A 26,968-nucleotide genomic window follows, 5' to 3' on the forward strand; every position below is an offset into this window, starting at 1 on the left:
TATAAAATTGTCCTAAACCTGAAACTTCTTTAATTTGATCGAGAAGAACAGATGATGTCTTTAGTAACGTTATCATACGCAAAGCCTAACACTACGACTCAACACTGTTGCTGTCAAACGTTTGTTGTGTAACTAGCATCAGATTTTGTTGATACAAAAGTGGAATTTGCGGTGAAATATAGCTTGGCCAGCTAGCTAACTGGCAATTCGCTAGTGCAATATGCAGTTTCGTACAAGTGGCTTGTAAAGCCAATCTCTTAGATGTTTCCATTACGTAATTAGACTGATCGAAGTCTAGTAGATATCTCAGACTGAACTGGAGATGCATTAACTAGCAAGGGGTAACAGATTTATTACACCTGACATTTGAGTAGCACACCCCACGTTCTTCATCGGTGTGTGGTTCGTACTAGAGAAAACGTGCAGAAGCTCTTCTTCACCTTGGCCCATCACGTGCAAGAAGATCACTCAGCTGTTAGTTGATCTCAATAAGGCTGTTGCTCATTCCCGTTCTGGCCTTTTGTTTGTGTTACAATAGGCTCAGCTGCTGGAACTGCGAACTCAGAACTACCAGCTCTCGGATGACCTGCGAAAGAACACCGCAGGTAAGCAGAGGATGCCCACAGCATGCACTGTACACCGCTGCAAAGCGACTCCTAACACTCGCAGGTGAGATGTGTTATTCATCCCAACCCTGGCACAAGATGTGTCTGGACTAGCAGATAATCACGGCTATCAAGTGGAAGATGCTTTTAGTTAAAGTTAACCAGCTGTCTAGTTTTTCTTTTTTTTTTTTCTCACTTGTATTTGCTAATACTGTGTATGGTGTCATGGGCATCATCTTGGGTCAGTTTAAAACGTGGGAACCATACCTCTTTGTATAGACAGACTGACCTGACTCTTTAATCTGATTAATACTAGGGTTCAAATCTGTACACTAGCCCTGGGTTTGTTCTAAACAGGTTACATTAATACCATTAAAGTAGTCCTGGCTCCTGCCTGGTATTTTGAGTAGTTTTAACGATTGAAGGTAGAGAGAAAGACCGTACCTGAAACTCCACTCCTGTAGTTCATGTCCAGCAATACTTGGGCTTTAAAATACACTTAACTCTGCCTGTACACCCACTGCATCTGTGATGTATTTTCTGACAACAACTCCCTACCTTGCATGGCAGTTGCCTTAATCTATACAGAGAGTAAAGGAGCTTGAACGCTGAGCAGCAGACAGATGATGTGCAACACCACACCGTATTCCTCCTGAATCCTCCCCTGGCTTGTCCAACTCGGCTTTTCTCTTTCCACAGAGCCATTCAGATTTGAAAACCTAGCTGTCACGTATTCTGTGTTTATTTACAGTGCGATTGTCATGTTTTTTTTACGGCCTGTCTCTCACCTTGCATGGGAATATGTGTTTTAACGGCACATTGCGGTTGAATTTGTACTATAATGTCACAATGTTTTGTAGAGCTGAACACTGTCCGGCAGAAGACATTGACCTTGGAAAAGGATTACACCAAAGCTCAGAAGGTAGACACTCTGGTTTGTTTGTTTTTTTTTTGCCAAAGAGACTGCAGAAACTGCTGTTGGTGCTCGAGGGCATAAATGTTAAAATGGCGTAGCCCGACAAGTAAGAAAACTGAGTATATCCTGCTGCTGATATGAAGGGGTAGATAAATGACTTTATTTACCCTTTTGGAGCAGCCAATGAGTGTTGTAGTGAGTCAGGTGGTGTGTACTCAAGTATGCCTAAACTCATGGTAATGTCCAGTCATAAGACTTCAGACTTAGCCACACCCATATGACATCCATGAGTGAGTGCATTTGCTAATTTCATCTGGTGAGGCTTGGTGAATATGCGGTGAAATGAACAGAGTATTCGGTCTTGTGAGTGCCAGACCATTTCAACTGTAGGTCGTAGCAGCGTGTGTTTCGACCCTGCGCACTGTTGCCTGCCTCTGTAAGCGAGCTCTCATCTTTAATGGTGCATGGTTGAAACCCAAGTGTCTGAGGACACTGCCGTGCTTCCTGAGTTCATTCGAGCACCAAGCTTTTAAAAGACGTAATGGTGCTAAATGTCAGGCTTACCACCATGAAACTGAAGGTTAAGGACCATGTTCAGATTGTCACTATTCTGTGTTTTACTAACTACAAGAACCATTTTTGGCTCTCAACCTCCAGGCCAAAAGTGTTATGACATAACAGCATAAAATGTAGCCTTTTTCCTTATTTGTTTACTTTTTATGGCCAGGATGTAGTGATGAGTACGTAGTAGTGCCCCTACTTCTAGAGAGGGCGCATGCAGTTGGCAGATCTATGTGCTCTGTTAAAGCATCTTGCTTCTTAGACCAAGCAGCTGCTGTGAATGTGTGCAAGGCAGGCGTTTGCTGATGAAATCAGCGTTGATGCAGTCTCTCTCTGGCCCTTCCCAGAACTCAACCTGGTGTTTTTCCATGACAGTCGCACCTAATCTCATTTACACGGTTATGTTTTCCTTTCCCCTCCTGCAGGCCCTCACTAAAAGCAAGAAGGCTCAGGTAAGTCTGCCATGCCAGTTTCCCAAAGGATGAACAGTCGAATCTTGGTTATAATATAATTATCATCATAATACAGTCAATATTATGCTCTGTAATAACATGAGACACACCCACAGACAATTCTTATACATCACAGGCACTAATAGGCATCTGAGACCATTATGTAAAGGTCACTGTATCTTAAACTGCAGAACACTTGATCTACAGTATTCTCAAAAGCTGCATTTTCAATAGGTCATCATTTAATGGAGCCCTTTCCCCTGATTATGGTCTTATGGCGTGAACAGCGCCCTCTGCTGGTTTGGTGCTCAGGGATCTTGTTTTTCAGCTCACCACACTCTTGGTGTTGAGCTATCGAGACACATGATGGTCCCTGGAGCATTACTGCTAGTCTGTTCTTTAACATATAACTATAAAACTGTGATTATCGTGAGGTGGGTTGAACTTGTGCTTATACTGTCAGTAATGCTAATGATCTGTGTTAGATCCTGGTGGTGGTTACTTTTCCTCACTGGTTACATCAGTGGAATGTGTTTTACTGGAACGGGAACTGTATTTGTTACTAAATTAGAGTAACACGGAAACGTTTTTACTGTGTTCATTTGAAATCATTGTGTTTAGTCATTGCCCAGTATAGTGAATTTGTATTTATGCGTACTCATATGTTGGAATCAGCATAGTTGTATTTCTCTGTGTTATTGTGTGTTCAGAAAAAGAAGTGGATGTATAGTGTATTATAGAATATAGGGGTGTAAGGACGCGTTCAGGGAACATTGGTCTAAGTGGATGTATAGTGTATTATAGAATATAGGGGTGTAAGGACGCGTTCAGGGAACATTGGTCTAAGTGGATGTATAGTGTATTATAGAATATAGGGGTGTAAGGACGCGTTCAGGGAACATTGGTCTAAGTGGATGTATAGTGTATTATAGAATATAGGGGTGTAAGGACGCGTTCAGGGAACATTGGTCTAAGTGGATGTATAGTGTATTATAGAATATAGGGGTGTAAGGACGCGTTCAGGGAACATTGGTCTAAGTGGATGTATAGTGTATTATAGAATATAGGGGTGTAAGGACGCGTTCAGGGAACATTGGTCTAAGTGGATGTATAGTGTATTATAGAATATAGGGGTGTAAGGACGCGTTCAGGGAACATTGGTCTAAGTGGATGTATAGTGTATTATAGAATATAGGGGTGTAAGGACGCGTTCAGGGAACATTGGTCTAAGTGGATGTATAGTGTATTATAGAATATAGCGGTGTAAGGACGCGTTCAGGGAACATTGGTCTAAGTGGATGTATAGTGTATTATAGAATATAGCGGTGTAAGGACGCGTTCAGGGAACATTGGTCTGTAAGGTGCTACTATATCAGAATGTGCTACTGTGTTCAGACCATGCAACCGCATTACGTAGCATAACAACGTGACGTGATATTGTCCGTTGTCACCCTGCACATATCACATTTCTGCAACACGATGAATCACATCATGAGGCATCGTTACACCCCAATAGTCAATCCTGCTGTAATTGTGTAATTATCATGTTACTGGTTGTTTGTGACTGCAGAAGGGGTGGGGCGCGTTACTGAATGACAGCTATAGTAATGTGTGGTGATTAATTAACTGTGTGTTGCGTTGTGTTGGAGTATATTGTATGTTAATGTGTGGTGATTAATTAACTGTGTGTTGCGTTGTGTTGGTGTATATTGTATGTTAATGTGTGGTGATAATTGAGTGTTGCGTTGTGTTGGTGTATATTGTATGTTAATGTGTGGTGATAATTGAGTGTTGCGTTGTGTTGGTGTATATTGTATGTTAATGTGTGGTGATTAATTAACTGTGTGTTGCGTTGTGTTGGAGTATATTGTATGTTAATGTGTGGTGATAATTGAGTGTTGCGTTGTGTTGGTGTATATTGTATGTTAATGTGTGGTGATAATTGAGTGTTGTATTGGGTTGGTGTATATTGTATGTTAATGTGTGGTGATAATTGAGTGTTGCATTGGGTTGGTGTATATTGTATGTTAATGTGTGGTGATAATTGAGTGTTGTATTGGGTTGGAGCATATTGTATGGTAATGTGTTGTGATAATTGAGTGTTGCATTGGGTTGGTGTATATTGTATGTTAATGTGTGGTGATAATTGAGTGTTGTATTGGGTTGGTGTATATTGTATGTTAATGTGTGGTGATAATTGAGTGTTGTATTGGGTTGGTGTATATTGTATGCTAATGTGTGGTGATAATTGAGTGTTGTATTGGGTTGGTGTATATTGTATGCTAATGTGTGGTGATAATTGAGTGTTGTATTGGGTTGGAGCATATTGTATGCTAATGTGTGTTTGTGGCTGCAGGAGGTGGACGCATTACTGAGTGAGAATGAGATGCTCCAGGGGAAGCTACACAGCCAGGAGGACGACTTCAGACTACAGAACAGCACCCTCATGCAAGAGCTGTCCAAGGTGCTGATCACCCACGCACTCACAGTTCCACAGCACCTGCTTTTGACGGAATAGGGCTCCCTCTTCCCCCTTTTTACCTCGATTTCTAATCGTTTAAACATAAACATACATTATGAGACTATGACACATTAATAGGGGGCTTGCATTTTAGAAGTTAATGCAGAGGCCTTTTATCATCTTGCCATAAATTAGGTACAGTACAACTTTGCAGTTTCAAAGCGAGCTCATCTTGTCTCAGGTCGTCCCTAAAATACACAGCTGGCTAAATTTAGCAACCAAAAAAAGTTAACAAATGCTAGCTAGTTCATTTCGCTGCAGCAAGTAAATTAGCTACACACCAAGGTATTAGCTAGCAAACTGCATTGACATTAGCCAACAGTGCTAAATAACGCTAGCGCAAATCTAGCTAGTTGGGTTTCACTTGATTGGCTAGTTCAGTTCTTGGCAGCATCTGGTGTGTCCAATATTCTCTCAAATGGATTTTGGGAGAGATATGTCATCGAATTTTGAGGTGCCTGAAATGTATTTCAGTTCCTCCCACTCATCATAGTCAGTAAGCTCAGAGGTCCCTTCACCACCACTGACTCACTCTGATTGGCCTGGTAAATGAAGCACCCATTATGTTTCAGATTTGAGGCCTCTGATTGGCCAAATTTATGTTGCTGTTTGCATATTTTGTGTTGGCAATGGTCAGCAATTGGCTGCACTGCTGCTGTGACTTTGCAGTCAGGAGAGAGAAAATGAATCGGGATCTTAATCCCCCCCCCATTTATTTTACGTTATTGTGCCATAGCGCCCTCTAGTGGCCAGCCACCACTAAGTAACAACTTAACAAATCAACAAGTTCAGAAGCTTTTAGTTGCGAGTCAAATCAAATATTACGTATTTTATTTATAACTACGTCACTGTGACCTCACGGTGCAACGTCACTTTACTGCAGCCATTTCTGCAGTACTATTGCACAGTCATGTCCCCACCTGTATGTAATACCCGTACTACTCACTTCTGTTGTTTTTATACACGTTCTTTTTTCTATATATTGTTGTAAATTCCATCTGAAATTTAAAAGCGTTTTAGTTCAGTCCCTTTATTTTTTAGGGGTCCAAGCACTGAAGGTGCTGGAACCCTATTGTAATTGTTCTGATTATTATTATTATTCTTCTTTTTCTGCCCTAAAACGCGTTGTGCAGACCAAACCGTAACACCTACAGACTTCTCCTTTGGCCAACTTGTAGTACTCCTCTCCGCTACTCAGGCGCAACACGCCAGCCCGATCCGACCATAGGTGGCGCTATAGAGCGCAAAAAATTGTCACGCCTACACCGTATGTCATTAACAAAAAATTCCAATTGCATCTGATCAGTCATCTTCCATTCTACAAAAAATACATTTGAACCCATAAGCTCCGCCCCTTACATGTCGAGCTAATTTGCATAATATGCAAATTTGCACACATTTTTGAGCGCGTACTAGTCCCTGGATTTTTCACATACATGCACATATGTGGTATCAAAACGTTCAGAAGAGTCTGAACTTTAAAAGTTATGGAGCCAAAGTGCACATTTCTGCACATGGGCGTGGCCACATGCATCACAAGTCAAGCGTCGAAAATTCCTTCGCCAAAAATCCACATATTCTGCTGTATCTCAGGCATACTTTCATGTATTCACTCCAAATTTCACACACATGTACCTATTGGGTGTCTAGACCTGCACATGCATTTTGGCAGACATGCACACCTAGGTGGCGCTATAACGGCCAAAAAACTCTCCTGCCCACACCGATTGGCCAAATAACTCCAAACTTGGTACGCATCATCTATATGCACCTATGACACAGGTCCTTGATCTGCACCATCATATGTCCAATATGGCCGCCGCTATCGACCAATCAGCTTTCAGTACACCTTTCACAAGCTTTTCATATGCCAATTTTTTTTCTGCCTTAAAACGCGTTGTGCAGCCTAAACCGTAAGACCTACAGACTTCTCCTTTGGCCAACTTGTAGTACTCCTCTCCGCTACTCAGGCGCAACGCGCCAGCACGATCCGCCCATAGGTGGCGCTACAGCGCACACAAACGCATGAAAAAGTTTAGACAGGTGTTTCTCCCACACCGTATGTCCTAGAGATAAAATTCAAACTGCATCTGATCAGGCATGAGCTCATCTAAAAAAAGTTCCATTGAAGCCATATGCTCCGCCCCTTACATGTCGAGCTAATTTGCATAATATGCAAATTTGCACACATTTTTGAGCGCGTACTAGTCCCTGGATTTTTCACATACATGCACATATGTGGTATCCAGGCGTTCACAAGAGTCTGAACTTTAATTGTTATGGAGCCAAAGTGCACATTTCTGCACATGGGCGTGGCCACATGCATCAAAAGTCAATCGTAGAAAATTCCTTCGCCAAAAATCCACATATTCTGCTGTATCTCAGGCATACTTTCATGTATTCACTCCAAATTTCACACACATGTACCTATTGGGTGTCTAGACCGGCACATACATTTTGGCAGACATGCACACCTAGGTGGCGCTATAACAGCCAAAAAACTCCTGCCCACACCGATTGGCCAAATAACTCCAAACTTGGTACGCATCATCTATATGCACCTATGACACAGGTCCTTGACCTGCACCATCATATGTCTAATATGGCCGCCGCTATCGACCAATCAGCTTTCAGTTCACATTTCACAAGCTTATCATAAGCCAATCAACATGAAACTCACATATTATGTTCATCTACACACCCTCTAAGACATACTCAAGTATGACGGGAATTGCACCACTAGGTGGCGCTATACTAGAATTTCCTGAATTACCCCTACATCTTTCTTACACATGCACACACATGCAATGGCCTACCTATAGGTTTCATATACACATTGCTTCACCCATACCTACCCAGTGATTACACACACATGCTTACGCATCTCAGGCGTGCCAGATGCTGCCCATACCCTGTGCTTGGACCCCGTAATTGCCGCTTGCGGCTATATTTATTATTATTATTATTCTTTTTCTCCGCTAAAACGCGTTGTGCAGCCTAAACCGTAAGACCTACAGACTTCTCCTTTGGCCAACTTGTAGTACTCCTCTCCGCTACTCAGGCGCAACACGCCAGCCCGATCCGACCATAGGTGGCGCTATAGCGCACAAAATCGCATGAAAAAGTTTACACAGGTGTTTCTCCTACACCGTATGTCCTAGAGATAAAATTCAAACTGCATCTGATCAGGCATGAGCTCATCTAAAAAAAGTTCCATTGAAGCTATATGCTCCGCCCCTTACATGTCGAGCTAATTTGCATAATATGCAAATACCCACACATTTTTGAGCGCGTACTAGTCCCTGGATTTTTCACATACATGCACATATGTGGTATCCAGGCGCTCACAAGAGTCTGAACTTTAATTGTTATGGAGCCAAAGTGCACATTTCTGCACATGGGCGTGGCCACATGCATCACAAGTCAAGCGTAGAAAATTCCTTCGCCAAAAATCCACATATTCTGCTGTATCTCAGGCATACTTTCATGTATTCACTCCAAATTTCACACACATGTACCTATTGGGTGTCTAGACCGGCACATACATTTTGGCAGACATGCACACCTAGGTGGCGCTATAACGGCCAAAAAACTCTCCTGCCCACACCGATTGGCCAAATAACTCCAAACTTGGTACGCATCATCTATATGCACCTATGACACAGGTCCTTGACCTGCACCATCATATGTCCAATATGGCCGCCGCTATCGACCAATCAGCTTTCAGTACACCTTTCACAAGCTTATCATATGCCAATCAACATGAAACTCACATATTATGTTCATCTACACACCCTCTAATACATATCAAAGTATGACGGGAATTGCACCACTAGGTGGCGCTATACTCGAAATTCCTGAATTACTCCTACATGCTTTCATGTAGAAGGACAATCATGATCTCATATGATTCTATGCAAAATCACTAACAACTTTGTAATTGCAAGTGCTTTGCAAAAAAGTACAGATTTTTGTGTATAATCCAATACATATAATTTACACTTTTCATACTAGTCCTAGGATTTTCACTCCATCACCTCAAATCACATATTATAATATCCAGCAGCATGTGAAATACAAAACTGGTGGAACAAATTCTAAGATTCTTGCAATTTAATATTTTTCATATGCATCACAATGGTACCGTCATGACATATGAACTGCATATTTCAAAAACTCCCCTATATAATGTCTGATTGTTATGAAAATGGACAGACACATTCAGAAGACCACTGAGGTGATATCTGCCAAGTTTGTGCCAAATCCATCCACAAATTTTTGTACTGTGAATATTTTCATTTTCTATGCTGAACATGCATGCAGACCAAAGGTCATTCTTTTCCTCAAAAGAGTTAGAGTTGAGCCTGTAATCCAGTCAGACCCATTAGCTCAATGGGTAGAGCAATGTGCTCCCAGCCACAATGCACGTGTACAACGGGGGTTCGAATCCCACGTTGGGCAGTATTCCACCATAAGTTTAAAAAGGTGCCATTTAGATTCTGTTTTTTGAGCAGGTACTTCATTCACGAACGTGCTTCATATACTTTCATGTACATTTCATAAAGCTTTACATAATGTTGTGCCAGTGGGTGCAAAATCTTGCCAAACCTCAGCTTGGACCCCGTAATTGCCGCTTGCGGCTATATTATTTAGTTTATTATTCTTCCTTACTGTTCTCTTCTTTTCTTCTTATCTTCTATCTGGCATTCTTGGCGAGGAGCAAAGAAAGAATTTCATTGTACATGGGAACCTGTTTCCATACTGTGAATGTCAATAAACCCTCTTAACTCTCAACTCTCACACATGATATATCCACCCACAGGTGCAATTCTCAAGTCGGCGCTGATGATTTGATCATTTCTGTGCATGAAGAACTTGTTCTGGCTCCCTGATTGGTTATTGGTTTTGTGTACAGTTATGTTCGCAGATTGAGCAGTTGGAGCAGGAGAACCAGGGGCTGAAGGAGGGGCGGGGCCTCAATGCTCCCACCCCCAACCCTGGCTCCGCCCCCAGTGATGGGGAGGTTCTGCGTATGCAGGCTGAGAACGCTGCCCTACAGAAAAAATTGGCAGGTAACTGATCCAATAAGTGAATGTTATATCTTGAAAGAAATACAAGCGGCATGTGACCCTTTTGTGCTTATAGGGTTAGCTTCCTGGTCATGGTTCAAACGTAGACTTAGACCCAAGGTTTAGTGATGTTCAGGGCTAATCTTGGTCTGGATGGCCAGTCCTGTAAGTCATTACAGAGTTAAGAGATGGTGTGTTATTGGGTTATGATCGTGTTTCTTTTCATGTGTTCAGCTTTGCAATTAAATTCCTGGTCTGCAGTTTAAACAGCACAGTTTTTATGCAGGAATAATAATACTTTCTCTTTATCAACCTTTCTCCTCTAACTTTTGTTAATTTATTTATGGCAAAGTCAGCATAAACAATAACTCTCCCCCATAACTTGTCTCGTTAGACTCGCTAGAACACAAATGATCACTTTTAAGGTTTTCCCTGTATCTACAAGATAGTGGGAAAAAGTGCCTTTTTGGCAATATTGATGTCAGCAATCGGCTTTTGTTTATTTGGCCATAAACTCTGATAGATGTGAGCTATCAGTGTGGGGATAACTGTGTGTGTGTGTGTGTGTGTGTGTGTGTGTGTGTGTGTGGGTTTAGCTCTTCAGGAGCGCTATGACAGTGAGGTGACTTGTTCGCGGGGAGTAGATGTTAATGACGGTAAAGACGCAGTGATTGATGGGCCGGCCGACACCAATGGCATCCACCAATCACACGCCGGCAGCTGCAACCTCGGGGAAGAAGCTGCAGTCACTGCAGCCCAGGACAGACTGGAGCAGGTGAGGGCTGTTTAGTTCAGATAAGGGAGATGTTATCAGAAGATTGTTTTTGGTGAGGAACACGCTCTTGCGTCTGCACTCGTGCGTCTGCGCTCGTGCATCTGCGTTCACACTCGTTTGTACTGCCTCCCCCCCATTTTCAAATACTGTATCTTTTTATATCACTTTTGAAGATGCATTTCCAGGTTTGCTAACATTGCTGCTCTATGTAGATGGTAATTGCAGTTCTACCTTTGAATGATTTTGTCTTTGTGGGGTTGGAGGCCAGTGTGTGTTTGTGAATAGGGAATGGGCAGGTCTTGACCAGTCTTGACCAGTCTTAGCCGTGACTTATTTCTGTCCTCCCATCCACCCGTGCAGGTGGAGGCCAGGAACAGCGCTCTGGATCTGAGTGCCAGCCAGCGCAGTGGTGAGCCAGACTTTCCTTATTGTTGGCCTCATGGAGCACGAATTCTGTTCTGGGATCAGACTTTGCTTTTCGTGCCTTAATAAATATGACTGGACTGTGATGTGGGAATATGGAGCGAGAAGGTTCTGGTCCTGGCTCAGACTTTCCTGTCACACCTGGGTGTTCACGGTTCTGTAGCGGCTCTGTATCCTAGATGAGCTCCTCTCCCTGATTCATATGGATCCAGGTGAACACAGAGCTCCAGTTCTGCCAATAGACTAAGAATGAACTCCTGATTTTAAACAGGGCAAGATTAATCTTCCCTGTCGGCAAGATGCGTGATGCAGAAATATCTTCAAGACGTAGAATGCCATTATAGTTTATTCATATAACTGGCTTCTCGTATACCCAGATCCCAGTTGGGCTGCAGTCTCACAGTCCCTCACAGCTGCAGGCAGGTCTTCAAGTAGAAGGCACTGACAGGAGACCAGCTAGCTGGCTCCCTTAAGTAAACAGCATTTACGCCAGTGTCTTTGCAGAGAGTCCTGTGGGGGTCCGTCTCCCTGCACGCGCTCCTGTGTTTAACGTCCTCTCCCTCCCTCCCAGAGGTGGAGCTGAAGCTTCAGACGGAGGTGGAGGAGAAGCTCTTACTGAAGGAGCAGCTGCAGGCCCAGGAGGTAAACACTTAGACACGCTAAACGCTTCTCCACCACCTCAGCACTTTCCTAGTCGGGGGTGGGGGGTGGATGGTGGGGGTCACAGAGTGCAGTTGGGGACGTTGCCAGTGTTGCTGAGGACTGCTGGGCGCCTGCGTGTGCCTTGTTTATTTTCACAAAGTACTTCCTATTTATTTATGCAAATCACCTGGTGCTTGTTTCTCAAACGTAGTTGATTACGTTTGCAGCAGGGATACATGCTGAACGGAGTTCATTTTATTTTCCAGGTATCCAAGCATACTGAAATAGCTAAACTCCAAGAGGAGATTACTAAGGTAAGTGTGAATATTACAACATGTGAGCGTATATAATTCTGCTCTATGTGACGGTGGAATGTCTGATTCTGTGTTTTTAGCTCTCTGACAAATTGAAGAAAAAGCAGGAGAGGTAAGACCCACCTTACCTTACGAGATCCATTAGCATGTAGCACCTCCACCTTGTGGTGTCCACCTTGTTACAGCCATCTGTTAACATGATCCTTGGCACCACGAGTTCAGAGAGATGCACGTGTGTGTGTGTGTGTGTGTGTGTGTGTGTGTGTGTGTGTGTGTGTGTGTGTGTGTGTGTGTGTGTGTGTGTGTGTGTATTACGATTGTACTGCTGTGTGACTGCAGCACTATGGTTGTGCCACATCTGTAGCGCTGCAGTTCTGTTGTACTCTCATCTCTCCCATGAGAAGATTTATTATTCTTACCTTCACCCTCCTAATTCGCACCCACGAGGCGCTGAGAACCCACGAGGCGCAATCAGCAGGGAGCTTGTTATGACCTCACTGCACTGCAGCATGTTCCCCAGCGGTGCCGTGGCGATGGCTGAGGGCGGGACGCCGAACTGCCCCTAGCTCCTGGGGCAGCGGCGTGGCAGCCCCGGCCAGCGGCACACACCCGCCTCAGCGCCCACGAGCTCTGTCTGCGCTGCTCCTCGCCGCCTGGGCTCTTCAACTCCCTTTATGCTCCTGTTACAGCTTCCTACGGCTCCAGGGGGAAAAGGAGGCTCTGTACAACGACAGCAGGTGAGAGAGAGAGAGAGAGGGAGGGGAGAGGAGGAGAGAGAGTACAATAACCCAGTAGTTCATACTGCATTTATTTCAAATGTAGTAATCCAGTTTTGCTCAGATGTGCTGCTGCTGTGTTGAACACAGCCTCAGGGGGACGGGGCAGTCGGGCGGATTAACAGGTAGATTAACCGGCTGCATTTGCATCTTTCGCTTCAGGACCAAAATAGAGGAGATTCAGCAGCGCAAAGAGGAAGAGCTGAAATCCATAAACCTGCGCGTGCAAAAACTTCAGACTGATTTACTGACCGCCAACCAGGTGAAGCTTCTCTTTGTTTGGCATCATCGTTATCATGTAGTTGTTGGTATTCTAGTTTAATACAGTGGCAACTGCGGCATCACCAGGGTCCTGTTGGCACTGATGTCCATTACCCTGAAAACAAACCACAAATCACAGACACTGATCCTCAGTTGCTGTGTGTGTGGGTCTGTGTGTTGTTTGCGTGTGTGTATGCGCACACGACTGAATGTGTTTTTTGCGCGTGCCTGCCTGCGTGCCTGCGTGCGTGCGTGCGTGCGTGCGTGTGTGTGTGTGTGTGTGTGTGTGTGTGCGTGCGTGCGTGTGTGTGTGTGTATCCTTGGTGACAGAATGTTTCTGAGCTGAAGGAGCAGTTGCAGAGCAAGCAGAAGGAGCATGAGATGGCTCTCCACGCCCTCAAAGACCAGGTACCACCCCCCAGTCTGATCACACCAGGTACCACCCCCCAGTCTGATCACACCAGGTACCACCCCCCAGTCTGATCACACCAGGTACCACCCCCCCAGTCTGATCACACCAGGTACCACCCCCCCAGTCTGATCACACCAGGTACCACCCCCCAGTCTGATCACACCAGGTACCACCCCCCAGTCTGATCACACCAGGTAACCCCCCCAGTCTGATCACACCAGGTACCACCCCCAGTCTGATCACACCAGGTACCACCCCCCCAGTCTGATCACACCAGGTACCACCCCCAGTCTGATCACACCAGGTACCACCCCCCAGTCTGATCACACCAGGTACCACCCCCCAGTCTGACAGTCTGATCACTCAGACCAGGTAACCCCCCCGGTCTGACCACACCAGGTACCACTCCCCAGTCTGACCACACCAGGTACCACCCCCCAGTCTGACCACACCAGGTACCACCCCCCAGTCTGACCACACCAGGTACCACCCCCCCCCCCCCCCCCCCCCCAGTCTGACAGTCTGATCACTCAAAGACCAGGTACTCCCCCCTGTCCTGTTCTGGGAGGCTCACAGCCCAATTCTGTTACTAATTTTTACTGTATATTCATACTGTATAAACACTGAATTTACATTATTGTCCAACTTACGGAAGACTGCTTTGTGTTTGTGTATTTATTATATATTTATAATGAATTTATTTTGACTCCAAATGCATATTTACATTTACATTTATGGCATTTAGCAGACGCTCTTATCCAGAGCGACTTACAAAAGTGCTATGTAGTTGCTTGGCATATATACCTACAAACATCTACATAAACAAAACACGCTGGTCATTGTTTTTAGACCAGAATGTTTCCCAGAGTGTCAGGAACAGATCTCTCATCTGAAGGTCTTGAGACCAGAATGTTTAAGCTCAGCTGAGAACCAGTTGTTTCAGATTTCAGATTCCGACGATAACCTCTCTACCCGTGAGTGTGCTGTTTACAAACGAGGGTAGGGCCTGTCTGCTAATGACCAGTAGTCTTCCTGCAGTAATAGGCCTACCTGATTAAATTCCATTCACTGTTGTGTAAATGGCGTTCAGAAGGCTCATCGGGATGTTATGTGGAATGTGGACTGAAGCCCAATTAGCAACACTGTAAAGGGTCCCGTGGGCTTGTTCTTCTTTGATTAGGAAGAAAATCAAAGGAAACCCTGGTGTTTACAGCAGAAACAGCCTCAGTGCTGTCAGTACTCGGCGTTAGTGCTGTCAGTACTCAGCGTCAGTGCTGTCAGTACATGAAGTCAGTGGCGTCAGCACTCGGCGTCAGTACTCTGCGTCAGCGCTGTCAGTACTCGGCGTCAGCGCTGTCAGTACTCGGCGTCAGTGTTGTCAGTACTCTGTGTCAGTACTCGGCGTCAGTGCTGTCAGTACTCGACGTCAGTACTCAGCGTCAGTACTCCTGGCTGACCCGCTCTGCAGTGTAGCTGCCTGCAGTTTTAACTTCCTTCTCTCCTTTGTCTTCCCAGCTGAGCCTGCAGGTTTGTGGAGACTGGCAGCTTTAGCAGGGCTTTAATGGAAGAGAGGATAAAGATCACCGAGTAATTAAAGAGCAGCAGGATCAGCGGCGGTGGGGGGGGGGGGGGGGGGGGGGGGTATCCAGGCCGCTGGCCCCCAGCCCTCTGAGAGGCCCTGGTGGGTCGCTGTGTGCTGAACCACCCAGTTCAGGCCTCGTTCCCCTTCACGACGAGGGCACTGATCTTAATTAAGGCCCCCAGTCTGTGATGGGCAGCTCGGAGAGATTAGGAAGTAGAATTGGACGTGCTGTGTTTTTTCTTTTTTTCCCCCTGCTGTCTCATTCTGTTCTTTTGGCGCTTGACTGTGTCTCTAAGAATCTGTCCTCCACCACTCCTCTGCTTACAAGGTCTGTTCGACTTGTGGTTTCTAATTCTGCCTGCGAGATTCCCTCTGACACACACACACACACACACACACACACACACACACACACACACACACACACACACACTCTGTCTGTCTCTCTCTCTCTCATTTATATATCTCTTCCTGTACTGAGCCTTGGACCAGTTTCAAACTGCCTCTCTCTTCCTCTGAATCTCCCTCTTTCTCTCTCTCCCTCTCTCTCTCCATCCCTTTTGTCTGTGTGGTTTTTGGGGGAGCTGCAGGTAGCGTGTCAGAGTGCAGTCAGTCAGGAGCAGGTGGAAGGCGTGCTGAGTGAGAACGATGCACTCAGGACTAACTTGGCTGCTCTAGAACAGGTACAGCGCCGACACCTGTGCTGCCGTCACGTGTGCTGCCATCACGCATGTTACACCACACGTACAGCGGCGACACCTGTGCTGCCATCACGCATGTTACACCACACGTACAGCGGCGACACCTGTGCTGTCATCACGCATGTTACACCACACGTACAGCGGCGACACCTGTGCTGCCATCACGCATGTTACACCACATGTACAGCGGCGACACCTGTGCTGCCATCACGCATGTTACACCACACGTACAGTGCCGACACCTGTGCTGCCATCACGTTACACCACAGGTACATCGCCGACACTTGTGCTGCCATCACTCACGTTACACCACAGGTACAGCGGTGACACCTGTGCTGCCATCACGTTACACCACAGGTACAGTGCCGACACCTGTGCTGCCATCACGTTACACCACAGGTACAGCGCAGACACCTGTGCTGCGTCACGCGTTACACCACAGGTACAGCACAGACACCTGTGCTGCCATCACACGTTACACCACAGGTACAGCGGTGACACCTGTGCTGCCATCACGTTACACCACAGGTACAGTGCCGACACCTGTGCTGCCATCACGCATGTTACACCACAGGTACAGTGCCGACACCTGTGCTGCCATCAAACGTTACACCACAGGTACAGTGCTGACACCTGTGCTGCGTCACGTGTTACACCACAGGTACAGCACAGACACCTGTGCTGCCATCACACGTTACACCACAGGTACAGCGCAGACATCTGTGCTGCCATCACGTAACACCACAGGTACAGCGCCGACACCTGTGCTGCCATCAAGTTACACCACAGGTACAGCGCAGACACCTGTGCTGCCATCACGTAACACCACAGGTACAGCGCCGACACCTGTGCTGCCATCACGTAACACCACAGGTACAGCGCAGACACCTGTGCTGCCATCACGTTACACCACAGGTACAGCGCAGACATCTGTGCTGCCATCACGTAACACCACAGGTACAGCGCCGACACCTGTGCTGCCATCACGTTACACCACAGGTACAGCGCAGACACCTGTGCTGCCATCACGTTACACCACAGGTACAGCGCAGACAACTGTGCTGCCATAACGTTACACCACAGGCACAGCGCAGACACCTGTGCTGCCATCACGTTACACCACAGGCACAGCGCAGACACCTGTGCTGCCATCATGTTACACCACAGGCACAGCGCAGACACCTGTGCTGCCATCACGTTACACCACAGGTACAGCGCAGACATCTGTGCTGCCATCACGTAACACCACAGGTACAGCGCCGACACCTGTGCTGCCATCACGTTACACCACAGGTACAGCGCAGACACCTGTGCTGCCATCACGTTACACCACAGGTACAGCGCAGACACCTGTGCTGCCATCACGTTACACCACAGGTACAGCGCAGACACCTGTGCTGCCATCACGTTACACCACAGGCACAGCGCAGACACCTGTGCTGCCATCACGTTACACCACAGGTACAGCGCCGACACCTGTGCTGCCATCACGTTACACCACAGGCACAGCGCAGACACCTGTGCTGCGTCACGCATCACGCATGTTCCACCAGCACCACTCCTCCTCACTAGAACTCATCTCATGTGTCATTGTGACATTACACGTTCTGCTGCTATTGGTCAGCTCTGACATTCCAGGGAAATTACATACCATAATAGTGCTGCTTCTAACACCAGCGTCGTCATGATTGTCATTATACTAAATCTTATGTTACAAGTCGAAGATTCCAGCATTCTGACTTGTATGTTCATAAATGGGTAAATAAGTTTATATACATTTGTAATATTTGGTCAACAATTTCATGGATTTTAAACACACATCTGTCACCCTGTGGACCCATGTAGACCTTATTTAGTGAAGGCTGCCCAAACAGATGTAAATATGGATTGAGGTATTTCCTCTGCTGTATGGCTGTGGTTTCCTGTACGTCTATGGCCGTCCTGTTTGGCTGCTTCTTTCTTTCTGGCTCATTTAGTGTGATTCTTCTGTGGGACTTTTGGAAGGTTAATTTTCCTGTTGTTTAGAACAGCGAGCTGGTTGTAACATTAGCCTTCCGGTCACGGCCATTTAACTGTATAATAAGTGGAAAAGTAGGTCTCAGTTGCCATAATGTTAAATGTGGCACTGTAAATAAGGTAATATATCTGTGTTTTAGTGTTCTCTGTTTTGACCTCATTTTCTCGCTGTGTGTGTGTGTGTGTGTGTGTACGTGTGTCAGATCCAGACTGTAAAGACTCAGGAGTTGAACCTGCTGAGAGAACAGAACATGGGTCTGAATGTGGAGTTGCAGCAGAGGCGAACTGAACAGGAGAGCTTCCTGGCGCAGAGAGATGACCTCATCTCCCAGCTCCAGGTATCTACACACCAGCTTCATACTTACTGGGTGCTTTTCCTCAGATGCCAGTAATGTTTATGAACACTGAGAACTGAGTCTCAGCACATCTGTGCTATAGTTTGCTAGTTAGCAGTGCAACGTTGGCCAATGGAGACCACAGCAAACGTCTTGTTGGCTGTGATGAGTGATTGTTTTCTTCCCACAAATCACGTCATTAGTTATATAATTACATAGTTAAATTACACCCAAGGCTGATTTATGTTCAACAGTAGCTAGTGGCTTTTGCTGAGGTATGTTAATGTTCTAACTTTCTGGCTTGTAACGTGGGAAGTTCATGGCAAGGTTAATGATGAGAATTATGGGGATTATTAATTTAGCATGATTTGCTTCGCCCACTGTTAAAAATGGATGTTTTGCTGCTTAGAACTTGCAAACAAATTAGCGAGAACCTTTGCAAGCTCGGGTCTTATGCTTGCACCGTGGAGGACGCGTTGCCAAAGATGGGCTTCAGGGGGGCTGAAACCAAAGTGAGCGTTGCCAGCCTCCATATGTTAGCCTGCAGGTCTCAACTAGAGATTACCCATCAGACCCTAGTGATGCAGCCCTGGGCGTGGGCTCAACCAGAGGGCCGGGCTCTCGGGGTTCACACAGGCCTGGGTGCAGTTGGTGGCAGGCTGCTATTGGAGGTTCTGTCTCTTGCTAATCCTGGCAGAGGCTAAAGTGGGACTGGATAGGAATTTACCAACTGCAAGTTTGAAAATTTTAATAAATGTGATGTGTATAATCTTATGTATCAAATGGAGAGTGGATAAACAAAAACACAGGAAGTCAGGGGTTATGAGTGCTGGGATATGGGTACAATCTAGCCTCTTTCTAAAATACGTCTGGAGTCTTCACTCAGTGTTCTGTGTGTCTGTGTGTGTGTGTGTGTGTGTGTGTGTGTGTGTGTCCTCAGGAGTCTAACCGAGCCAACAGTAGACTGTTGGAGCAGGTCTCTGAACTGGGTCTAGAGAAAGACAAACTACAGCAGGAGCTAGAAGAAGCCAAAAAAGTATGTTACTCACTCAATCTCTCTCTCTCTCTCTCTCTCTCTCTCTCTCTCTCTCTCTTCACTCTCATCATCATCATCTCTATTCCTCTGCTTGTATCATTGCCTCCTCTCAGTAGACAGCACACTGAGTATAACATGATATATAGAGGAGTATGTATTGATTACAGCAACAAAGGACTTAACACTCTGAACCCTGTAGTTATTGGCAACCATTGTGTGTTTATACTTGTAGTTCGGATCACTTGGTCTGAACCGAACAAGAAAATTATACATTGTTATATTTTTTGTCCTGGCTTGCTTAGCATTCACACACACACACACACACACACACACACACACACACACACACACACACACACACAATTATCAAACTAAAATCAGTAAACCAGGGTTACCTGGTAGTATTTTTGCCATCTGGAAACACAAAGAGGTGTTGAAATAGATAAATGAGTCAAAACAGCTCCATAAATGTCCACGCTGCACCTATCAAGAAGGTACATTGTTAAGAGACGACATGTACCATCTGACGCCTGTACTGAACAGTAACGGAAATCATTTTATCAATATTCTGTTGAAGCATGTTTAGTGTCACATCTTGTGACATTAGGTCCTGTATTTGTGTTTGGATAGCTCTGGGATCTCACCGCTCCAGAATTCATTTAGAAACGGACCCAAGACCCACCTGCTCAGGTGCTCTCAATCTGCTTATTTGGTGCGCACCGAAAGGAAGTGTTCACACTGGCTCTAACGAACCGCACTAACGAAGAAGTGGCATCAGGGTTTGTTTTAAAGCCTCCAAGTCAGAACACACCCTAAGAAGCACAGCTGTCGTTCTGTGTTTCTCCAGTTGGGTTGTGTTTTCAAACACTGATTCCACCAGCAGGAGATGTTGGTGTGCGCCCAGCGCGGCGGGATGGATCTGCGTGTGAAAGTTGAGCTGCTTGTTGGTTGGGGAACAAATCAATGAAATTCCAGCCTTGTTTGGTCCGTTGCTTTTTGGGCCAAAATAGGTGAACGGATGTAGCATCACTTGTGGAGAAATCAATCTGATAAAGGAAACAAACAGAAGTGGACGTTGCTGCCCGATTTTAAATGGTTATCCAGCATCGTGAACACGTAGCCCCGTGTGACCTCTCGACCGCTGGTTGATTTGGCCCAGAGGATGAGGATAAGGAAGAGGATGAGATGTCTCGTGAAAATTTTCATTCATATTTCAGCAAAGCCCCTTTTTGCAGTAGGACGTCACATGAATGACGGAGCTCTGCTGTGCGATCTTCAGAATGAAAGCCTCTCACTGGCTGTTGGCAAACACTCCACTATCACTCCAGATTGGCCCAGCATGGTGCAAGTTGGGCCTTCAGATGAAAGCTGCAGTATTGAACCTTGGCCAGTGGGTAGTTATGTCCAGTAGCTTGTGTTTAGAGGACTGCAGACCTAACTCGAGTCCGGATGTCCCGGACCCCTCCTGCCCAGCCAAACAGACCTGACTGAAATAACCGATCTGAGTGTCGCAGACGTGCTGTGTATATTTTGTTAGCCACATCAAAAATCTCACATTGTGTGTTTTCGAGACGTGAAAATAAAAGCTGAATTCATGGGATCAGCAATGCTAGGAATAAAACAAACATTATTATTAATGTTCTTAAAGATGATTTAAGGGGACAGGGTATGTACATGTATGTTGGTTCATTGACGAGTCGTGGTAGGTTTTGAAGGTGTAGGGTGGAAGATGATGCAGTTTGAAGAGTTGTGACTACTGCCCCCTTGTGGTGTGGCAGACTGCAGACAAACGCAAGGTTATGCTGGACGAGCTGGCCATCGAGACGGCGCAGGAGAAGTCCCGGCACAAGGAGGAGCTGAGTGACCTGCGCCTCCTGCACGAGAAGGAGGTACTGAGCGTGCGGGCACGCTACGAGAAGGAGCTACGTGGCCTCCACGAGGAGAAGGGCCGGACCGAGGAGGAACTCCGTGCCCAGCTACGGGACGAGAAGGTGTGTGTGTGTGTGTGTGTGTGTGTGTGTGTGTGTGTGTGTGTGTGTGTGTGTGTGTGTGTGTGTGTGTGTGTGTGTGTGTGTGTGTGTGTGTGTGTGTGTGTGTGTGTGTGTGTGTGTGTGTGTGTGTGTGTGTGTGGGTGGGTGGGTGGGTGGGTGGGATTTTAAGGAGGTTATGGGGTGAGAAGGAGAAGGGGAAAATGTGTAGGGTTAAAGAGAGGAGGAGGAGTTTGTGGGAGCCACATGCGTGATGTCATAGAGCAGCTGAACAACGATTGGAGGAGAGCTTCTCTGTCCTGACAGAAGGGGAGGGGCTAGGCCGTCCAGTACTCTGAGAGAACAGGGCTGTCTGCACTCTCATGACTTCCTGCTGCTGCAGATGGTGGCGTGTTGGCTTGGAGTAGAACTGGAGTCCCTGTAATGAGATACAGAATGTTACCCATCAGCCCTAGCAGCAGTGACCATGGAGACGGAGCAGGAAGTGAGGAGACAGAGAGAGAAAGATGGAGAGCACTAGTGACAGGGGGAGGGAGAGAAGAGAAATGCTTTAGTAGAGGGATATGTGCAGGGATGGGGTGTGTGTTTGCATACGTGTGTGTGTGTTTGTTTTTGTGCCGTGTGTTGCAGTTACGTACTATAGCGCTAGAGGGTGTGTGTGTGTGTTTGTGTGTGTGAGACACATTGGGTGTTGCAGGTGCGTACTAAAAAGCTAGAGGGTGTGTGTGTGTGTGTGTGTGAGAGACACATTGGGTGTTGCAGGTGCGTACTAAAGAGCTAGAGGGGGTGTGTGTGTGTGTGTGTGTGTGTGTGTGTGTGTGTGTGTGTGTGTGTGTGTGTGTGTGTGTGTTCCTGGTGCGTACTAAAGAACTAGAGTGTGTGTGTGTGTTCTGGGTGCGTACTAAAGAACTAGAGGGTGTGTGTATGTGTGTGTGTTACAGGTGCGTACTAAAGAACTAGAGGGTGTGTGTGTGAGAGAGAGACACATTGTGTGTTGCAGGTGCGTACTAAAGAACTAGAGGGTGTGTGTGTGTTCCAGGTGCATACTAAAGAACTAGTGTGTGTGTGTGTGTGTGTGTGTGTGTGTGTGTGTGTGTGTTACAGGTGCGTACTAAAGAACTAGAGTGTGTGTGTGTGTGAGAGAGAGACACATTGTGTGTTGCAGGTGAGTACTAAAGAACTAGAGGGTGTGTGTGTGTGTGTGAGACACATTGTGTGTTGCAGGTGAGTACTAAAGAACTAGAGGGTGTGTGTGTGTGTGTGAGACACATTGTGTGTTGCAGGTGCGTACTAAAGAACTAGAGGGGGTGTGTGTGTTTTCCAGGTGCGTACTAAAGAACTAGAGGGTGTGTGTGTGTGTGTTATCCAGGTGCGTACTAAGGGTGTGTGTGTGTGTGTGTGTGTGTGTGTGTGTGTGTGTGTGTGTGTGTGTGTGTGTGTGTTATCCAGGTGCGTACTAAAGAACTAGAGGGTGTGTGTGTATGTGTGTGTGTGTGTGTGTGTTCCAGGTGCGTACTAAAGAACTAGAGTGTGTGTGTGTTCTGGGTGCGTACTAAAGAACTAGAGGGTGTGTGTATGTGTGTGTGTTACAGGTGCGTACTAAAGAACTAGAGGGTGTGTGTGTGTGTGTGTGTGTGTGTGTGTGTGTGTGTGTGTGTGAGTGTGAGAGACACATTGTGTGTTGCAGGTGCGTACTAAAGAACTAGAGGGGGTGTGTGTGTGTTTTCCAGGTGCGTACTAAAGAACTAGAGTGTGTGTGTGTGTTCTGGGTGCGTACTAAAGAACTAGAGGGTGTGTGTGTGTGTGTGTGTGTGTGTGTGTGTGTGTGTGTGTGTTCCAGGTGCGTACTAAAGAACTAGAGGGCTTGCAGCAAAATGTGGAAGATCTCCAGGCGCAGGTTCTATCCATGGAAGGAACCAAGGGCTGGTTCGAACGCAGGCTCAAAGAGGCTGAGGTAGTGTGTGTGTGTGTGTGTGTGTGTGTGTGTGTGTGTGTGTGTCACAGCATACAGCAGGATTATTAGCACTGCATCAACACTTTATATCTGTCTCTGGTGCTCTCTGAAAGGCTGCATTGTAATCATGGTAACCAGTGTGGCCACTTGATGTCAGTGTTGTTTTCATGGTGAACTTCAAAGCCAAGCATCAAAGCTTCAGCACTAAATCATGTTCGCATTTTAGGGTTTTGGTTGTGCCTTGTGTGCTGTTTGTAGAAATGTGAACAGTATTTGCTGTAATTGTGTGTGTGTGTGTGTGTGTGTGTGTGTGTGTGTGTGTGTGTGTGTGTGTGTGTGTGTGTGTGTGTGTGTGTGTGTGTGTGTGTGTGTGTGTGTGTGTGTGTGTGTGTGTGTGTGTGTGTGTGTGTGTGTGTGTGTGTGTGTGTGTGTGTGTGAATAGGAGACTGTGGAAAAAACCAGTCAGGACCATGCGGGGGAGATTCAGAGACTACATGAAGAACATGTAGCTCAGCTCGAGGTAAACAGTGTGTGTGGGCGTCTGGGTTCAGGATCGGTGGGGAGGGTGAGGCCTCAGTGCCATATTCTCCACTCTCCACGTCTCCCACGCTCCTCCCCATGACTCCCCCCACCTGCTCCCCCGTCTCTCCCCACCTGCCCCCCACGCTCCTCCCATGTCTCCTCCCACCTGCCCCCCACGCTCCTCCCATGTCTCCTCCCACCTGCCCCCCACGCTCCTCCCATGTCTCCTCCCACCTGCCCCCCACGCTCCTCCCATGTCTCCCACCACCTGCCCCCCACGCTCCTCCCATGTCTCCTCCCACCTGCCCCCCCACCACCTGCCCCCCACGCTCCTCCCATGTCTCCTCCCACCTGCCCCCCACGCTCCTCCCATGTCTCCTCCCACCTGCCCCCCACGCTCCTCCCATGTCTCCTCCCACCTGCCCCCCACGCTCCTCCCATGTCTCCTCCCACCTGCCCCCCACGCTCCTCCCAAGTTCTCTGCTCTGATCTCTTTCTGAGCTCCAGTGAGATCCAGTGAAGTCACGAAAAGCTACACTATGGTTTCCCTGACCACTTAAACATTTAACACAACGTATTCAATCTTAAAAGATGACGTGTGTCATTCTGTAAAACAGCACAGCTTTTACTCTGGAGTGTTTGTTTAGTGTCTGTTCTGGCATGACTGCTCAAACTTCTGTTTTGTGTTCAGATTTGTTTAATGTATTTAATAATAATGATTATGATGATGTAGTTCAGTAAAAACTGCATTAAAATGGAACTAATGGCCTTGCTTAATAAAGCTAATGTTTACTGTGTCCCTATAGAACACGTATACAGTAACCAAATTACACACATCAGTAGAGTTTGGCTTTAATATGCTGGAGGAGTTATTTGCACTCAGAGGTTTTTTGTGTGTGTGTGTGTAGGAGAAGGCATGTGAGATTAAGGCAATGAAACAGCAGATCACCGACATGGAAAACGAGAAGGAGGATCTGAATAGCACCATCTGTAAACTCAGACAGGTACCATACGAGAACCCACATGTCTTTATCACCACTTCATGAAGACACTACACAGTTAAAGGGGTTTGGTCTTCACACCTAATGAGTGTGTGTGTGTTCCAATGCTAAACGTACTGTGCACGCGGTAGAGTACACACACAGTGTTGTGAATCGGGTGGAGGTGGGAGTGGGTGTGGAGGTGGGTGTGGAGATGCATTAAATATAAATGTAGATGTAATTTGTGTGTGTGTGTGTGTGTGTACGTGTACGTGTCTGTATGTGTGTGTATGCGCCCGTGTGTGATTGAGTTTGAGTCACTTACATTATTGTCACAGGAGCAAGGCGTCCTCAGGGATGTTATATTTTCAGAGGTTACATTTTCATTGGCTTATTAGGATTGACCTTTATTCTATGTGTGTGTGTGTGTGTGTGTGTGTGTGTGTGTGTGTTGTAGGAGATTAAAGACACAGTGGATGAACAAAGAATTCTGGAGAAAAAAGGCAGTTCGGCAGTAAGTTGGCCCCTTTCCGTGTTTGTGTGTGTGTGTAGAGACATTATAAATTGTAGTGAAGTACACAAAGTTTCCAGAGTAACAGGATGTTTCAGACCTTCATCCTTTAGGTCCTTCATCAGCTGTGCAAGCAGAGTTCTTCTGAATTAGTAGGAGGAACCAGTTTATATATGAAACAGATCAGAACGTTCATTCCAAGAGGTTGTTGCTATAGCAACAACTGGCTATACAAACAGTAGGCCTGTGTTGAAAAAATCGATTTTCCGATTCAGAATCGATTCGCATATGATGATCTGATAATCGATTCGTACGTCCAAAGATCGATTTTTTAGTTAACTTTTACCCCCGCCTTGTCACTGAATTCACGCAGGCGTGCTCGGTCTAACTAACTGTAAAACGACTTGGCGTCGGACAGTGCCGGTAACGACGATAGTCAAATCGGAAATCTAAAAGCAGAAGGACAGTTTATCCAGTGTCAGTGACTATTTACAGTTAGTCCATGTCACTCACAGTTTACCCAGTGTTTTTACAGTTTAAAAAAGTTAAAAATGTTCTTGTAACGTTGGGCACAATGCGATGGACGAGACAAAATCGTTATGTTTATTACATTTACCGAAGCGCAGACAGCGCACATAAAACACGTTTACATAGAACGTGTGTGACTCAAACAACGACGACCACAGGACGCTGCGCGAACACACAAACCCCACGTGACGAGACGAGCCACAGGTGAGACGGACTATCACAAGACGCACCCACACCCACGGAGATCTACAGACGCAGACGAGTAGACGCAGACAACGTTAACACACGCCCAACAGGGAGGGGTCGGGGACCGTAACATGACAGTTCTGTTCTTATATTCGCACTTTAAAGAAAAATACACGTTTACATTTTATACTTTCAGTTTATTAAGTGTGAGCACTTTTAAAATAAAAATGCATTTGGTAGCAACAGCTTTTGGGTGAATTCTTAATTATTTCAATCATAATAATAATGCACTGGTTAGTGTCCCAGTAGGAGTCCACTGTTGCAGATATAGACACCTCAAAGATGTCCTCTGTTTATTGTCCTGGATTACCTTTCTTGAAGGTAGATTTAGGATGACCCTTTTCACCAGTCTTCCAGCCATCAGTAACTACCAACTACCAGTAACTATTTGCTGATTAATATCGATATAATACTAGTTTTAACATGTTGCTTCTGTACATAGTCAGGAAACTCGAAATAAATCGATTCTTAATCTTCAGAATCGGAATCGGATCGATTCATGGAATTTGAATCGATACCCAGCCCTAACAAACAGATATGTCATTAATACATATCCATGTCCATTTGTATTAAAATGTCATGCCACAAATTATATCTTTGATCTCGATAGTCCAAAGGTGTTAAACTCATTGAGGTATGCATATACATATAATATACATTAATAAATAAATACATACATATATGTGTGTATATATACATCATGTATGTGTGTGTGTGTGTGTGTGTGTGTGTGTGTGTGTGTGTGTGTGTGTGTGTGTGTGTACACGCACACACAAATGTATGTATATGGGCCTTCCTTTCTTTCTCTCCTCATCTCTTTCTTCCAGACACACACACACACA

General features: G+C 46.0%; 1 protein-coding gene across 1 annotated transcript in view; it reads left to right on the forward strand.

The window, feature by feature from the left end:
- gripap1 (GRIP1 associated protein 1) overlaps positions 1-26,968 on the forward strand; it is a 48,613-nt gene that overhangs the window by 898 nt on the left and 20,747 nt on the right. The window contains 21 exon segments of the mRNA XM_077004080.1: positions 539-605; positions 1,466-1,527; positions 2,508-2,534; positions 4,891-4,998; positions 9,971-10,127; positions 10,721-10,899; positions 11,260-11,308; positions 11,894-11,964; positions 12,231-12,278; positions 12,359-12,390; positions 12,968-13,015; positions 13,217-13,316; positions 13,646-13,723; positions 15,900-15,992; positions 18,230-18,364; positions 19,302-19,397; positions 21,176-21,388; positions 23,226-23,339; positions 23,782-23,859; positions 24,770-24,865; positions 25,299-25,355. Of these exon segments, the coding sequence (XP_076860195.1) occupies positions 539-605; positions 1,466-1,527; positions 2,508-2,534; positions 4,891-4,998; positions 9,971-10,127; positions 10,721-10,899; positions 11,260-11,308; positions 11,894-11,964; positions 12,231-12,278; positions 12,359-12,390; positions 12,968-13,015; positions 13,217-13,316; positions 13,646-13,723; positions 15,900-15,992; positions 18,230-18,364; positions 19,302-19,397; positions 21,176-21,388; positions 23,226-23,339; positions 23,782-23,859; positions 24,770-24,865; positions 25,299-25,355 (1,908 nt within the window).

This window comes from Brachyhypopomus gauderio, chromosome 4, assembly GCF_052324685.1.
Source record: "Brachyhypopomus gauderio isolate BG-103 chromosome 4, BGAUD_0.2, whole genome shotgun sequence".
NCBI classification, from domain to species: Eukaryota; Metazoa; Chordata; class Actinopteri; order Gymnotiformes; family Hypopomidae; genus Brachyhypopomus; species Brachyhypopomus gauderio.